The 15,693-nt window shown below is 40.0% G+C and overlaps 1 protein-coding gene across 4 annotated transcripts in view; it reads right to left on the reverse strand.

The window, feature by feature from the left end:
* ppp1r9ala (protein phosphatase 1 regulatory subunit 9A-like A) overlaps positions 1–15,693 on the reverse strand; it is a 30,135-nt gene extending 14,442 nt beyond the window's left edge. For 3 of the 4 annotated variants that reach the window (XM_046844832.1, XM_046844831.1, XM_046844829.1), the window contains exons 1-2: positions 15,500–15,693; positions 13,151–15,048 (exon numbers count right to left, since the gene is read on the reverse strand). In XM_046844832.1, coding sequence (XP_046700788.1) covers positions 13,151–14,917 — 1,767 coding nt within the window. In that variant the 5' untranslated portion in view covers positions 14,918–15,048; positions 15,500–15,693. Of the gene's footprint in view, positions 1–13,150; positions 15,076–15,499 lie in introns of all 4 variants that reach the window. The other variant, XM_046844830.1, reaches the window with a different exon arrangement.

Consider the following 15,693-nt stretch of genomic DNA (forward strand, 5'->3'; position numbering starts at 1 on the left):
CTTTCATTTCTTTCTCTTTTTCCCGCCTCCCTAACTTTCCTGTTGCCATTGACTACTTCAGTAAATTGGAACAATGTCCTTTTCTTTTTGGTAACCTAATCGGTCAGACTGTGTGTTCACAGAAAGAACGGTGTCCCTTTATACCAGACTGAGAAACAGACAGAAAAAGAAAGAGAGAGAGGGGTAGGTTATCTCTAGCTCTAGTTACCTTTGAGCAAAACTAACCTTTCATTCTGTACAGGCCTGGCACACTGGCTGCTCCCCTCCGCCCCCTGTGTATACTGTGCGTGTGTTCTGACACAGCTGAAGACCTTTCCCATTGAATGTGCTGCTCGAGTAAATTATAGGAGGTGTGCACTGTCCCTGAGATCAAAAAGCAACATTTTTACACTCATGACATCATTTTGCAAGTCAAGCATGAATATTGGGTCATGTGTATCATTAAATAACAGCACAATGATGCATGCCTGACATGGAGACAAAGATCTGGCTTAGGAAATAACTAGCGTAGAGCGAGTGTCTGTATTAAGCCGTCCCCTGACGTTGCATGAGCAGGCATCTTTTTTCAACAGAATTCATCCCCAGGGGCATGACTGTCAATAGCGCATTATACAGGCAGGTTTTAAGGCGTCTGAGGGGGGACATTCGGCTGAAGAGACAGAGCTAGAACAGAGCTTGCCTCAAAACTTTTTGATACCATCCTGTAGTATAATTGAATATCATATGGAGAGAGTGTCAGCTTGCACTTACTGTTAGAATAGGATAAAAGCTCCACAACATTTATAAAAAAAAAAAAAAAAAAAACACACTAATCGGATACGAAGTTAGCAAATCTAAAGTTTTAGCTGAGATGTCTGAGTAACCAAAATAAATAAACAAATATATATCGATATAAATATATCTTAGATGACCAGGTGACTTCGGGACATTGTCCTGCTTTCGAACAGATTGTGCCCATGTGTGTAATGCAGCAGACAGTAGGAGTCCAAAACGTGCAAGAGTTACAAAGACGCCCAGTAAACACATTAAGCATTTAACAAACATGCGTACCAAATAACAACTGATTTCCTTAATTACACCAAATTGTCAAATTGAAATGTACTCCAGATGTTATGCAGATTGAAGAGTACAGGAGAACCAGAAGAACTTTAAGACTCCGATTTTTTTTCCTTCACAATTGTCGTCTCTGTTTTTGTTTTCTTCTTTATTTCCGAGTAGGTTTGACCTCGTCTGGTTAGTGTTGTCCTTGATTTTAGTCTTTCGTGTGTGAGGTTTTACAGACAGTTCAGGAATTATTAGATCAGTTGATTCCAACTACTTCTTACAACAAGTTATAAATGATTAAATGCAGTGGTTGTCTTCATTTAAAGTCTCTACTCTGCTTGTTTCCCTGTGTGCAGTTTGTGCTCTTTTCTGAGTAGCTTCAATATAAAAATAAACGTAAAGCAGTAAAGGCAAAGTAACAGCCATACATGTCATCCATTAAATGCTTTATGTTATACCTCAGGGAAATTATGTTGACTCAGACATCATTGCAAAACTCCATGTCTGGGAACCTGTAAAGTCTACAACAGCACAAACCCTCAGTGATGTAACCATGGGCTGGTGGTGACTTGGCAGTTACACAGAGTTACACAAGGCCAATACAGGGTACAGTGGCAAGAAATGCTACTGTGGCTTGTTAATTGGCTGCTTGGTTCTTTGCGCTTTCTAACCATACACTGCAAATTTATGATGTGGCTGAAAAACCCACAGCTCCATCTGGTTCATATCTGCATCCACTGTACTACTTTACAGAAATCCCCCTCAATCAATTCCACTCCCTATAAGTCAACATTACTCAGTACTGTTCATCTTTTGCTACAAAGACTGGTCTTTCCGCACACACACACACACACACACACACACACACACACACACACACACACACACTAAACAGTGAAGCAGAGCAGGGGAATGCTACTCCAAGAGACAGAGTCAGCATGAACAGTGCCCCAAAAACAACAAGTTGAAATGTGAGCGAGTGAGAAATTGAGAGAGCTCTACTCTGCTTTACTAGACAGCTTGCTCCTTCTTTTCCTTTCCTTCGTTCCTTAGTCTCTTTGTTTTTGATCTAGGCCTCTCGGTCACATTCTTGGTCTCTCTCTCTTGATTTCCATCTCACTCTCGCTGTCTCAATCATGGTAACGCTTACAGTCTTGATCGATGTCTGCAGGCCTGTCTCAATCTCAACCACTATTTAATTCTTGTGTCTCTATCTCGCTGCAATCTTCCTCACGCACAAACACAGCCAGACAGTGCAAGTGCTACTTTCAATGGAGAAAACCAAAAACCTTGCAATCCTTACATTTATTTAAAGGCTAATAGACAATTACAATGTAATTCATGAGCAGTTAAAAAAAAGTCCGATTTGGTTAACTGTGAAAACTGCTGTGGTGTGCCAGAATATGTTGCACAATATATTGTTACTATTAATCGAAATATTTACTTTATTAATTTTTATGTCTTGCTTTACCTTTACATTATAACTAATCTGTATATAATCTTACAATTAATGCCACATAAGTGTCTTAAGTGTAAATCCACCCTGGACCAAATTTTCTTTAGATCCAATGATGTGATTATCCCAAATCAGCTGTTTTAGTGTTCAGGGAGAATTCTTAAGAACCGATCCCATGTCCTCTGTGACTTTAGGTGTGGAAGATACTGTATATTAGCACTCAACATTAGTTAACGTGATTGGTTTAATTGTGTTCATTTTTCAGGTATTCCTGCATGAAATCCTGCTTCTAGAAAAGGCTACTATTTGGGAATGAAATGATGAGTGGGAAACCCCGAATTCGAGTGGCTCGATCTGAAATGGCTGGTATGAAGATTTACAGTAATCAGAAATAATGAAATTCCAGCAGTGTTTAGCCCCTGAGTGTGTAACTTTTAAGTAAGAAGATTGATCGATCAATCAATTTTATCTCATCAAGAAGAAACGTTGCTGTATAAAATATAGGGTTATTCAAAAATAATGAACCGATATTATGATGCATTGCTTCGGTTCTCAAGCATCGTCAGGCAGGAAATAGAAGTTGATTATAAGTATAATACTTGTGACTTGGCTGGAGTTTTGTATTACTTTTCCTTAATAAAATATTGCACAATAAAATCGGTTCATTCTTTTTAAATAACCCTGTATGATGTAAGCCAAGCCAGTGCAAAGTGATATTACTGGAAGAGTTTATTCCAAGCATAGAATGGGGGATGTTTAGAGACGGGTCAAAATATTTTTTGGAGGACAAAATTGGCTTTTAAGTGCGTTCAGTTTGCCATGGCATTATGTTTTAACTCTATGCAACACTTTAGAGCCTGCAGTAACGCAGAAGATAAAAGATCCTGTGCCATTCCAATAAATGTAGAAGTTTTGTCAGTGCTGAAATGTCTTAATACTGACACATTAAGGAGAGATAAGTGACTGATCTGCAATGTCTCAACATACAATGATTAACCGTATCAATACTGATCAACATGTGCACATGAGTACAAGGGAAAATCAGCCTTTCCAGCTCTTATCCAAATATTTACACAAACCTTTATTAAGAGTGGCAAATGTAGGCACATACAGTATAATTGATAAATGTGAGCCCAGGACTCTACAATGTCATGTTTACAATGTACACAGCCACATCATCACCCTAAAAAAGAAAGCCTGGGAGACAAACACAAAACTGTATATTGTATGTGGAATTAAACATTACAGCATCTATACAACAAAATGTTTTATGGTTTAAAGAAGCAGCTACAGGACTGTGTTTATTCTTCTGATAATTCTACCTGGGTCTATAGAATTGTAGCTTTAAAGCACAAGAACTAAATAGATTAGACAATACTTTAAAATTAACTGTATTCTGGTTAGTTGTAATGTCTGGTCAGTTTCCTGTGTGTGTCCTCCACCCTTATCTTGCTCATTCCACTGCTGAGCCCTGAAACACTTTTCCATTTGATGTTATTTTGCTACACTCACACACACACACCCCACTGACAGAATGTCACTGTTTTAGCAGTCATTACTTTAAACACATTTCAGTTGCATACTTGACTGTTCCGTGGAAATGTAGTTTTTACTAATTTAATAACTTGACTTGTTGGCAACCCTTCTTTTGCAAAAGTGCATGGAGCCTATCGCTGCATCTTTTAAAACAGGCGCTTATTCAGACTTCCTGCAGGCACCAAATCCCTATCGCTGATTCTTCAAAAACGACAAATGACCGCCTTGGCCTGTTCAAGGCAGAGACGTAAAATTAAGCTCATGGTTGCGGTCAGTAGATTAATTTCTTTTTGCAGAAAGAACAATTTCCATAAAAGCCATCCTGCATCTATAAAGCAGACATGCACAGCCACAAAGGGATCCGTTCCTAGTACGTTTCTATCATCCAGTTCTTGACTACCGATTCTCTCTGCTAAATTTAAGAACTTTGTTTTTAGTCAGGAGGTCACAAGTTTGAATCTTTACAACGCCAGAGCCATCCGTGAGCATCATTGGCTATACTCTGTGGGTAGAAGAGGTGTCATTCCTCTGTCTCTGTCAATCAAAACAAAACTCATCAATCATGTGCCTCTGTGATCTGTGTATGCAAGGCAGTTCCCCCCCGAGTGTTCAGCTGCCCTGCGACTCAGAATGAGCGGCAGTTTGAAAAGATAAGGTGGTTGACTCAGAGGAAGCATGTGTTAGCCTTCAACCTTAATGGTTTACATCTCATTTTATCCCTACATGGAGAGCACCGACAATTGCCCAAATTACTCATACTGCCTATAATCGTCTCACATTGTCTGTATTGTCTTGTATAGTCCAAGCTGAATGTATAGTTTTTATTTATGTCTGTACTTTGAGAGTCACTGACAGCTTAAACCAAATTCCTTGTGTGTGATTATAAATTCTGATTAGGAGAAAATGAGTTTGTAAAGTCTATTTTACATATATGCATCAGGAGCTCAAAAGCCAGATGTGACTTAACAGGTTTTGCATGTGGACAAGATTCCAAAACTCTTGCTTGCGACAAGAATGATAATAGAATGAACTTAGCATGAGCTTTAATAAAAAAAAAATAAAAAAAAAAAAAAAAGGTTTGCTGCAGAATGGGCATTTTCTTTTAAAAACCATGATCAAGTGGAGCCAGAACTTACCATATTTTTCATAGCTGATTGGCCAAATGCAGGTATTTTGAAGAATGACTAACCCATAATTTCCAAAAGCATATTTTATATCAAAGATGGTGCAGCATGACTAGAATTAAGGAACACTCCTGTAATGTTTCCTTTTATATGTAAGCAGTGAAACAAAATCTTCATGGGAGAATGCTAGATATGTGGCACGCTGCTTCTGGCAAGACTTAAGAGATGAATTTGTGCTTTGTGAGTCATGAGTGGTGCTCAGTTGCAGGTCACAATAAAACTATACATTAAATGTCATTCACAGCATCAAGCAACACAAACACATTGAGCATTGCGTAGCTCTCGCTTAGGTTCATTCTGGGAGCATTCAGTTTCTCTGATGGTTAAGAAAGCTTGTTGGAAACATGTATGAAGTGTCCCTTCCACTATCTTGCTCCAGAGTCAAGTGCATTCAAAACAGAAGCGAGAAGTCAAACAGCAAAAAGGAGAATAAATAGAAACGAATTGGTATTCACACTGACACCCCCCCCTGTGCCACTAGTCCAGGTGTTTGGGCCAAACCCAGAAACTAGGGGGGAGAGGAGAAGAGAGAGAGAGAGAGACAAGGCAAGAGATGAGAGCTAAGCAACATTCCACAGGATGAAACAGAGATAAGGAAATGGAAAAGACAACATAAGTGAACCACACTGGAAGTGGAACAGTCTGAACAAGTGCCCACGCTTCTGTCCCCCTTCTCTCTCTCTCTCTCTCTCTCTCTCTCTCTCTCTCTCTCTCTCTCAAGAAAGGGTAGAGGCAGGGATAAATAGAAATTTGGAAAATGACATAGGTGAAAAATTCAAGTATTCTACAGATGAAAAAAAGATGGCAGAAGGAATCACAAAAGCCGAGCTAAGTACCGGACAAACCACTGTGTGTGTCTGTTCTACTGCAACTCGTGCGTGTTGGCACTCAATCACTAACACCGCCACCTCATTCCTGATCAGCAGGTCTAAATTTCTGTTAGTCTGCCTCCAGGCCGGAAGACATATTCAGAGGTGTATTCTTGGCTGGGTTCACCTACTGTGACAACGCCTTTACACACACACACACACACACACACACACACACACACACACACACACACATATATATATATATACACACAGTGTGTGTGTGTGTGTGTGTGTGTGTGTGTGTCCGTCCAAGCTGGGCCTAGCAAATTTCCATAATTCAATAGAGTGGGAAGAATTAAGAACAGCTCAGGTGTAGTTCTGCCATTTTGGCCTTAAAAAGAATATATATATCTAACAATATCTCCCATTTCAGCAACCATTGTATTATATCTTCTCAAGGGGCAATATAAAAAATTAAACTTGGATATATTTTAGAGTAGTCAATGTGCAGCGTGTACAGCAGTACAGATTTACTGTCCCTCTGAAAATAACTAAACGTAGTCATTATTGTTAAAACAGATGGCAACAAAAGTGAGTACACCCTAAATCATAACAGCTGTATGTCATGTATCCATGTAAAGCCACATGTCCTATTCATCATATTCATGTTTGTGTCTGTTCGACAGAACCATACAAATGTGTGAATCTGTTATTAGAGCAGTTAAAATGTGGTGCTTTGAGTACAATTATCTCATACTGACCACTGGATGATCAACATGGCACCTCATGGCAAAGACTCTCAGAGGATTTGAGAATTAAAATTGTTGCTCTAAACAAAGATGGCCGATGCTATAAGAAGATCGGTAACACCCTGAAACCGACTTACAGTACAGTGGCCAGGTTCATACAGAGGTTTTCCAAGAGGAGATCCACTTGGCCTCACAAGGGTCGAACCAAGAAGTTGAGTCTTCATGCTGTGCGTCGGGTGCAGAAGCTGGCTTAAAGTGAACGGTCCAGAACTGTGTCCAAAGTGTCAATGTTGGCAGTTTGTGTGAGCATCATTATTTCGTACTGCCTTAATCCTCCTGAGTATGGAATTCACCAAAACTGCACAGGTTGTTGCTGGGATCCTCTTTCACACCTTCATAATGACATCACGGAGCTGCTGGATGTTAGACACGGTGGTTCTCCACCTTCACATAGGACCTGTGGCTTTGCATGGTTACATGATGAACAACTGTTATCACTTCGGGTGTACTCACTCTTGTTGCCAGCTATTTTAGACAATAAATAGCTGTCATTTTTAGAGGACAGTAAATCTGTACTAATAATAAAGCAACACATTGACTACTATATATCAAAGTTTCATTTCTATAGTATTGTCCCTTAACATTTACATTTGTGGCATTTAGCAGACGCCCTTATCCAGAGCGACGTACAAAAGTGCTTTGAGTCTCTAGTAATGAATAAATCTACACTGGTACGCAAGATTACAAACTTAATATAAATATAACTCGAATTCTACAAACTTGGAAAGTGCTAATTTAGGTATTTCAGGAAGAGGTAGGTTTTCAGTCGTTGTTTGAAGATAGTCAGGGACTATCTTCAAGATAGTCCCTTCCTTAAGATATAATAAAATGGTTGCTGAAATGTGAGGGTTGTACTCACTGTGTGAGATACTGAAAAAAACGCACATCCACCTTACTATGCTTTCAAACGCAACTATTAATACTAATAAAAGTTCATTCATGCCTATTACAACTAGCATTAACTCTGGTAAACAAGCAGAACTTGATGCCAACGGCGTTGACGAGACACCACTTCTGCCAAGTCTAGTTCTTCGTGTTACTTATTTGTGTCCTTGAAATACCCTTGAAATATACTGCAAACAGGAAGAAAACTTTTTTTTTTTTAAATGGTGAAGTCATTTGAACATTGTTGCAACAGTGATCCTGTTTGGATCAATTCCACAGTCTAATCAGATAATCTGGTTATGATGATAATTCCATATAAGCGTTCAACCACTCTTGCAAGAAACACTAAAAGATGGACAACCAGAAAATACATTCCCTCAACTGGCAGAGCCAGAATAAAACACTTTTGTTTTTTAAGTTTTTATTAAAATGCTGCTGAATTAAAAACACAATCCATTCATGCACACAATTTGCTCTAAAGAAAAAAAATGCACTTTACACATACCCTTTGTCTTGATAATTATACATGCTACTTGTATAAACTGAATGAGGTTTGTTGAGCTGGCTGGCATTGTGTCTCTCTGCATGTCTAGGTTTTGAAAAAAGTACACAGGTGATCTCAGATATGGATCACAGCAAAATAAACAACAAAAATAAGAGATCCAACAGAACTGCAAGAGTGTTATACAGTATAGCGGTACTGCTAGAATATCCAGAGGATGTATATTAACAATAACTCAGGACTCAGCAATGAAACGTTGGATCACACTTGTGGACACAGGACACAAATGATCTTACATGACACTTTCATTATGATCCGAATGGTTTGCGTTGTACGTTTCTTAATCGCAAGAACCATGTTAAAAAAAATTATCATTTTCAATGATCGATGAAGCCCGTAAACTGTTTCATAAAAATAAAAAAATGTTATCTTTACTTGGAAGCAAAAACATCGCTCTGACATCTCTTTTCTTTTCAGCAACAGACAGTTTGCAGACAGTATGTCTGTTTACAGTAAGTCAGTATGAGATAAGTATCAGGTACTGAATGGTAAAATCTTGTACCACAGCATTCATGTTGAATTGTTGACTGTGACTGAAAAGAATATTGAATATTTTTGTATAAACACAGCTCTGGCAGTATTGTTATATGAATATGACAAATCACAGACTTATATTAATGCACAGACTATTGTTTTAAGGTGCTCTGATTAATCATAATCCGCCGATAATCGATTTGGGAAGTTTGATCGGTGGTCTCTAAAAAGGGCGATCAGATGATGCAAAACTTGAGACAAATTTTTCACACACTGCCAAAACGGCTTCACCGGTCTAGCAGTTCTAGAAGGTGTGTGAAAAAGACAATACATTACCAATCTTCAACATGTGTACCAAGAAACGGCACAAGGTGGGAAACACCCAAAACATTACCACCACCAACCTTATCAGACATATGAAGATTAGTCATGTAAAGGAATATGAGCAGTTTTCAAATTTGGCTAGTGCTGAGAGAGAGAGAGAGAGAGAGAGAGAGAGAGAGAGAGAGAGAGAGAGAGAGAGAGAGAAGCAACTCAAACGCCACTCACTCAGCTGTCAGTAACAGAGATGATTTAAAGACAGCAACCCTACTGCAGGACAGAAATAGACAAAATGATGGAATTCATGTGTCTTATCAGCAGCTATCTAATGTGAAAGAGCAACTCATGTCCTACTTGGATTTGAGTTACACTATACCAGGGCGTATCCAAGTACAGGCAAATGGAGCAATGCGAACCATTATTACTGACGCACCACCCACTAAACTCTGAAGCCCTCTGGACAGAGAACACCGAAGACACTGGAGAATGAAAAATGGAGGAATGGGGAGGAAACACTGAGAGGTGAGGAGAAGATTAATTTGAAGCCTGTTTCCGCCATAGTTTGCCTAATTTGGAGTGATTCTTTTTCTCGCAATTCGAGTTGTGAGTTGTGCAGTCACCCCCTCTGTAGTGCCAGAAAGCCACAAAAATCCCCTATATTGATTCCTAAAACAGGCCCTTACAGTGAATGTTAATTTTTTTTTACATTTTTGTAAGGATTCTCCAGTATCAGCATTATGAATAAAAGTTTTTTCCCCATCATGGAAAGGTCTAGCAGGGATTTGGTTGAAAACAATCATCTGTATTGTATTTTCCTATAAAAACATGCACCACCTTGTTTTATTAAATACATACACACACACACTCGATATAACTATATTTTTAAAGGGAGTGGTGCATCACTAACACTCTCACACATCCGGCACCACAAAGCACATCAAATAGACTCGCTCCTTCCTGACAGTCTCTAAATCCTCAGACACAACACCTTTTTCCTATCTCTCTAGGATTTAAGTCCTCTTTCTCTGGTGTGTTGGTCCTGGAATAGAAAGTGATCATTTAAATGTGTAAATATCATCAGTAGAAACCACATTGCTAATCACATCGAGTCGCACTTTAGAATCTTATATTATGCTTTAGTTTTGAAACAACAGGCCTTCAACATGCACAACCATGTTCTACCTGATCCAACCTAACAATTAAACTCATTCAACTCTATTTAACAGTGACATCTGTATTCCCGTCCCGGTTCTGCACTCCACACATCTCCACACAGTCTCAGATTGTTCAAAGAGGTAATAATAGAAGCAAAATTAACTGATCTTCCAGTAAACCAGGTTTCCTCTACATGGGTGAACACAATGTTTGGAGCATATAAATGACAGAGAGAAGATCAATGTGCTGGTTTTGTAATTCACTGTAAGCAAAACAATTGAGCAAATTGTAGGTGGAGTGGAGAAAATGCATATTTGGAGATATCTGAACCTGGCTTGTTCATCAGGGACAAACTTACACTTATTCATTCTTTATCACCACATTATCTGTGTAAAGCTGCTTTGAGACAGTGTTCATTGTTAAAAGCACAATACAAATAAAGATTTATTGAAAATGAATCAAATAATTACTGCTGGCTTGTTGTTGCTGAAATGTGCATTTGCCAAGTACATCTTAATTTTTTAAGGCATTCAAAAAGCCTCGCCTCAAGGTCTGTCTCTGTTCTGCTTTGAGGCACTGTTGAGGTCTTAGGCATGCTCCTTGAGCACTAAAAACCTGCATTTTTGCTATTCTGCTTCAGCCTGTAGTGCCATGATAGTATTCCAAATATGACTATAATGGCCTTTTTAGTAAAATTCCTAGAATGATTAATACGTTAGGAGAACAGTACTCTCTAGCTTAGCTGTCTGGCCAACACCAGAGCCGTTGAGAGATTAAAGATTAACATTATCTGGGCCTTCTGGACTTTCAGCCTCCACACTGATTTTGCCAAAAAAGATATTTTAATGTATGACTAAACATTATCCCAGGCTACTTATGTGTATCTGCTCAGATAGCACTTTGCTTTATTCTAGCGTTTGACTTTTCAGTCTGCACTCAAATGCCACTAAAATGGATCAGAGCAAAAATAACCGATGATAACAGTGTATAAAGTCCATCAGACCTGCATGATGCACAAAACACAGCTCTCGCATGTTGAGACAAGAACTCTCCCGGTTTCACAATATCAAAACAAGAACAAATTGAGTGCAGTTGAGCGGAGTTTCATTAGCTGTGTAATGAGAGGTCTAAGATGTTCATTATGGAGTGAAAAGCAGAAAACCTGAAACCCCACCCTGTTAACACACAATCATATCCTAAACACTTCATCGCAGGCAGGTTTAAATAACCGCAGGGCAACCTCTGACCCCTTTCATGATACCTGTGAGGAAAACACTGAAGCATCAACCTACTGTTCGCCAAACAGTGCTTTAAACAAATTTATTATACAACCGCCTCGAAGTGCATCAGAATAAAAAAAACTTCCTGGACAAATGGTAATGACTTTAAACCACATTTAAAATTTATTTATCGTTACATTTTCCTTCCTCACTCAAAAAGACCCAAAAACTCATACTGTCTTGTTACTAAGAAACCAAATAATGCAAAAACTATATACTTTATAGATTCCTTGAGAGAAAATATTGCATTACAGCAGCAGCAGGTTTCACAAACAGTAGTAGGAATGTAATTGAATAATTGTTACAAATAAATACAATATTGTATTTATTTATTGTATACAAAATAGGACACGGACACTATAGGCTCATTCCATCAACGCTCAATAAACAATGTCATTACAGCTTGAGATTTCAATGACGACTGACATTAGTGTCAATAGTACTGTTTAATTAAGAAAATTAAATCAACCTTCTGACCAATCAGACTTAAGAACTCAAAACTGCAAAGATATGTCACTTTGTAATACTTTCATATCCCTCACAGTAAAATACAGTAAAATAACTAATGTCCAGAACAGGAACTCATCACCTACATCATAACCAAAGTACAAACTACAGTAAAACACTGTCTACTCCCACACGCAACCGGTTTACAGCCGGGCGCACAGAGAACAGTGTTTTTCATACTTCTGTCGTACTGAAGATGAGACGAAGAGATAATGTGTGAGGCACTGACATATATTACTATACACACACAGCACAAAGAGACACACAAACACTCCAACCACGCCTGTTTGTAGTGTGGAATGCCTGATCCAGGTGCAGGTATCTGCTTGTAGTTTGGCATCACATGCCTACTACTGCCTTTAGAAATTTCTACTTCCGTCGAAGGACAAACAAACAGAAAACCAGAGTTGATCATTAACAGCCAAAGCGTGAAAAAAAACATTCTTGCACAGCCATGGAATGTGAGCAAGAACAGAGCTGTTCAGTTGTAACAGAGAAACATACAGGAAAATTCCACCAGGAGAGGAGAAGTACAATGCTGGGCCTTTATTAAACAGGAGGTGTGGTGGAGTGAATCCGCCATGTACTTTACTCTGAATATGTCGGTATGTTGATGTGCACAATAAGTTCAAAGTGAACGAGAATGAACATACTGACAAATCCAGTAATCAACGAACAATAATCTTATGATTCCACTTCATCCTAATACACCAGCCAACAGGCATTCTGTCAATCATGCATAATAGACACTGACAAATTTCCATATCAGACGATAGAAGAGAACTAAATTTAGGGGGAGGGCAAGAAAATAAATAGCAAGGAGACGTGAGAAATTTTTTATACACAATGTACTCCCAGGAAAACAGTAGTCCTTACATTTAATTAAATCACTTTGTTAAAATTCTATTTTAGAAGAAAAAAAAGGTCAATCATTTAACATTCTTAAAATTCCAAATTCATGAATTTGATTCAAATTTGTATCAAATTCAAGACTTTAGAAAAACGTATTGTTCAAAAAGTGCAATTTATCATAATATCATCTCATCTCGCTCAATCTGAACAAACGTCACTTAAGCATTTCCAGTTTTCATTTTGTTAGATTTAAAGACAAACGTTCTTGCTTACCCGTATTGGTGAGCAAGAGAAGCGTATCTTCCTCCTGGGTGAACAGTCTTCATCCTCAGAGAGACCTGAAATTTCATCATACTCCTCATAATCCTCATCATCTACTTCATCCTCCTGCTCTTCCTTCTGAGCAGCTCCTGTTTCCTTATCATCCACAAATGCTGCATTTTCGAAGCTATAGAACACCGGTGAAGTATTTCCAGATTCATCCTGATCATCTTGTTCACTCTCTTCCTCTTCCTCCTCCTCCTCTTCTTCACACAGTTCCTCACTCTCCTTCTTCTCCAGCTCCGCTCTCTGTTCCCACTGTTGTCTCTCCAGCGAGTGAGTAACGGCCTTTTCCTGCTGCTTGACCTCTCTGGCCTTTTGAAGGTCATTTTTGGATGATGGACTTGAAGCTAGACCTGCTCTCAGTGCATCAGGACTGAGGTCCCTTTTGAGTTTCAGCTCTTCGAACACGCAGTCGTCCTCGATCTCCTCGCTTTCGGATGATTCATTCTGGACCCTGACTAGCTCTGCACGGACCACTGCTGCTCCAGTAGGATCCAAGTTCTGTGGGGAGCGAGGAGGTACTGAGTCTCCAAACGAACTTTGAGAACTAATGGACTCACTTTTAGCCACCTCTGGTCCTTTGACTCTGTTGTAAAAACTGCCGACAGAAGCTGAAGTCGTTTGATCTCTTGGAGAAACAGTGGTAGTTTTGGGTTCTTCAGTGCCTGTACAAGATTCATTAAAACCTTCAGCTGATGAGGACGAATGTCTGGAAGCAGGGATGCAGGTTTCCTCACTGACTTTTGTGGTTGGAAAGGTGGGCTTGGATGATGTTTGAAAGACTGATGAACTAGACTTTGATCCTAAGTCACTAGTTGGTGAAGTTGGAGAGTGAACTGGTTTGGAATGATTATTGGGAGAAGTTGGTTTCTGAAAGTGGTCATTAAAAGGAGAAGCAGGTTTGTAAACGGTGTCTCGTCCAGGAGACACTGGTCCTGTATGTTCTGCGGTGCTACACGCCTTCTCTGATGCTTTAGCTGGTGTTCTTGCAGATTCCTCGTGATCACTATCTGCCATGAAATTCTCCAGTCTTCTCGAAATTGGTCCTGCATTTAATAATCGATTGACCTGATTTGTGTCCTCAGAATCCTTGCTTTCTGGTGATGCTGGGCTGCGATCCGTTTTAATAACGCTGTTGCTGTTTTCAGACGACCCCACAGGTTTCCTGCTTGCTCTCTTTTCTTCACACACATTATTACCCTGGGAGAGACGTCCAGAGGCCCTGCCTGGGGCCTGCCTCTCTACTGTAATCTGTTCCTTTATACCGCTCTCAAATAGTTTCCTAGTCACAGAAAACTTCTCCGCCAAGGCTGCTTTATCGATTTCAGGGTCCTCGCCTTTCGGGGTCTTGTCACTTGGAGGATCCGAGCTCGTCGGGCTGGTTACCTGTGTGCTACTAAGTGGGAATTTCGTTGGTATGGAGTTAGGCACATCAGGCTTTATGGTGGCTTTTGCATCCTGGTTCTCCTGCTGTTGCTGACCGTCCAGCTGGAGGAAAATGTTTTTGATCTTATTGACCCGGTTGCCAAAGTTCCGTCCCCTGGCTATGTCCTCACGGGGTTCACTGGAGGACCCATTAGCACAGGATTTGGACGGGATGTCGGGTTTGGTTCCATCAAAGGAGCACTTGATGGCGTGGAAATCCGCCTTGTATGCGTTTCGGTGAGGAGACGCGCTCCTCAGAGTCCTCTCTCCTTTGCCCTCGGTTTTGATCATATTTCTTTTTTTTGTTATTCCCTCGTGAGCTGAAGAAGTATCCAGATTTTTTGTATTTGTAGCTGATGTGTTTTATCCAACTCGAACGAAAGCAAGTCGTGAGTTTCTCCGGCGGAGCAGGCGGCGGAACTCTGGGAAAAAATAAAGAGGCAAATTCCCTGTAGATGGAGGAACAGTGTCACATAACTTGTGTGCTAACTCCTAGCTTTTCTGCTCTATTGTTATATACAGTCGTGTAGGGTAGCAATGCTAGCGACATTCACGTCAAATAAGTTCCCCTGTTCATGATGAACCTCAACTTACTGCACCAGTTTTACTATCACTACACCATTCCCTTGTGTTACTGTGTTATCTGCTTTAATAAAGTGTGTTTATCTGGACACATACACACTTGAGTTAGAGCTCAATATAACACACATCCACGACTGAAAGTTAAACCCGGCAAACAATGGCCTTCTAACACAAAGTTTCAGTGGGAATCTCTTCCTCAGCTTGTGGGAAGTTTTTGGGGAGTCGAGAAGGAAACGGCAAGTCAGAAAATTTCCAAAAAGATTCTTCCACGGGCCTCACACACTCTCTTACCTTTGTTTCGGAGTGCCGGTGCCTTTCCCCCGGCGTTCCCGGTGTACCACACGCGTTCAACCTTGCCATTTCTTCCCCGCCATCTCTATTCCTTCCTCCACACTCCTGTCTTTCTCCCTCCTTAAAAGAAAAACCCTTTAGACCTGTCGCAACTCCGCCGCCGCTTCCGCCGCTCGTGCACGTGTGCGGCGCGC

Source organism: Silurus meridionalis, chromosome 3 (assembly GCF_014805685.1).
Source record: "Silurus meridionalis isolate SWU-2019-XX chromosome 3, ASM1480568v1, whole genome shotgun sequence".
Classification (NCBI taxonomy): Eukaryota; Metazoa; Chordata; class Actinopteri; order Siluriformes; family Siluridae; genus Silurus; species Silurus meridionalis.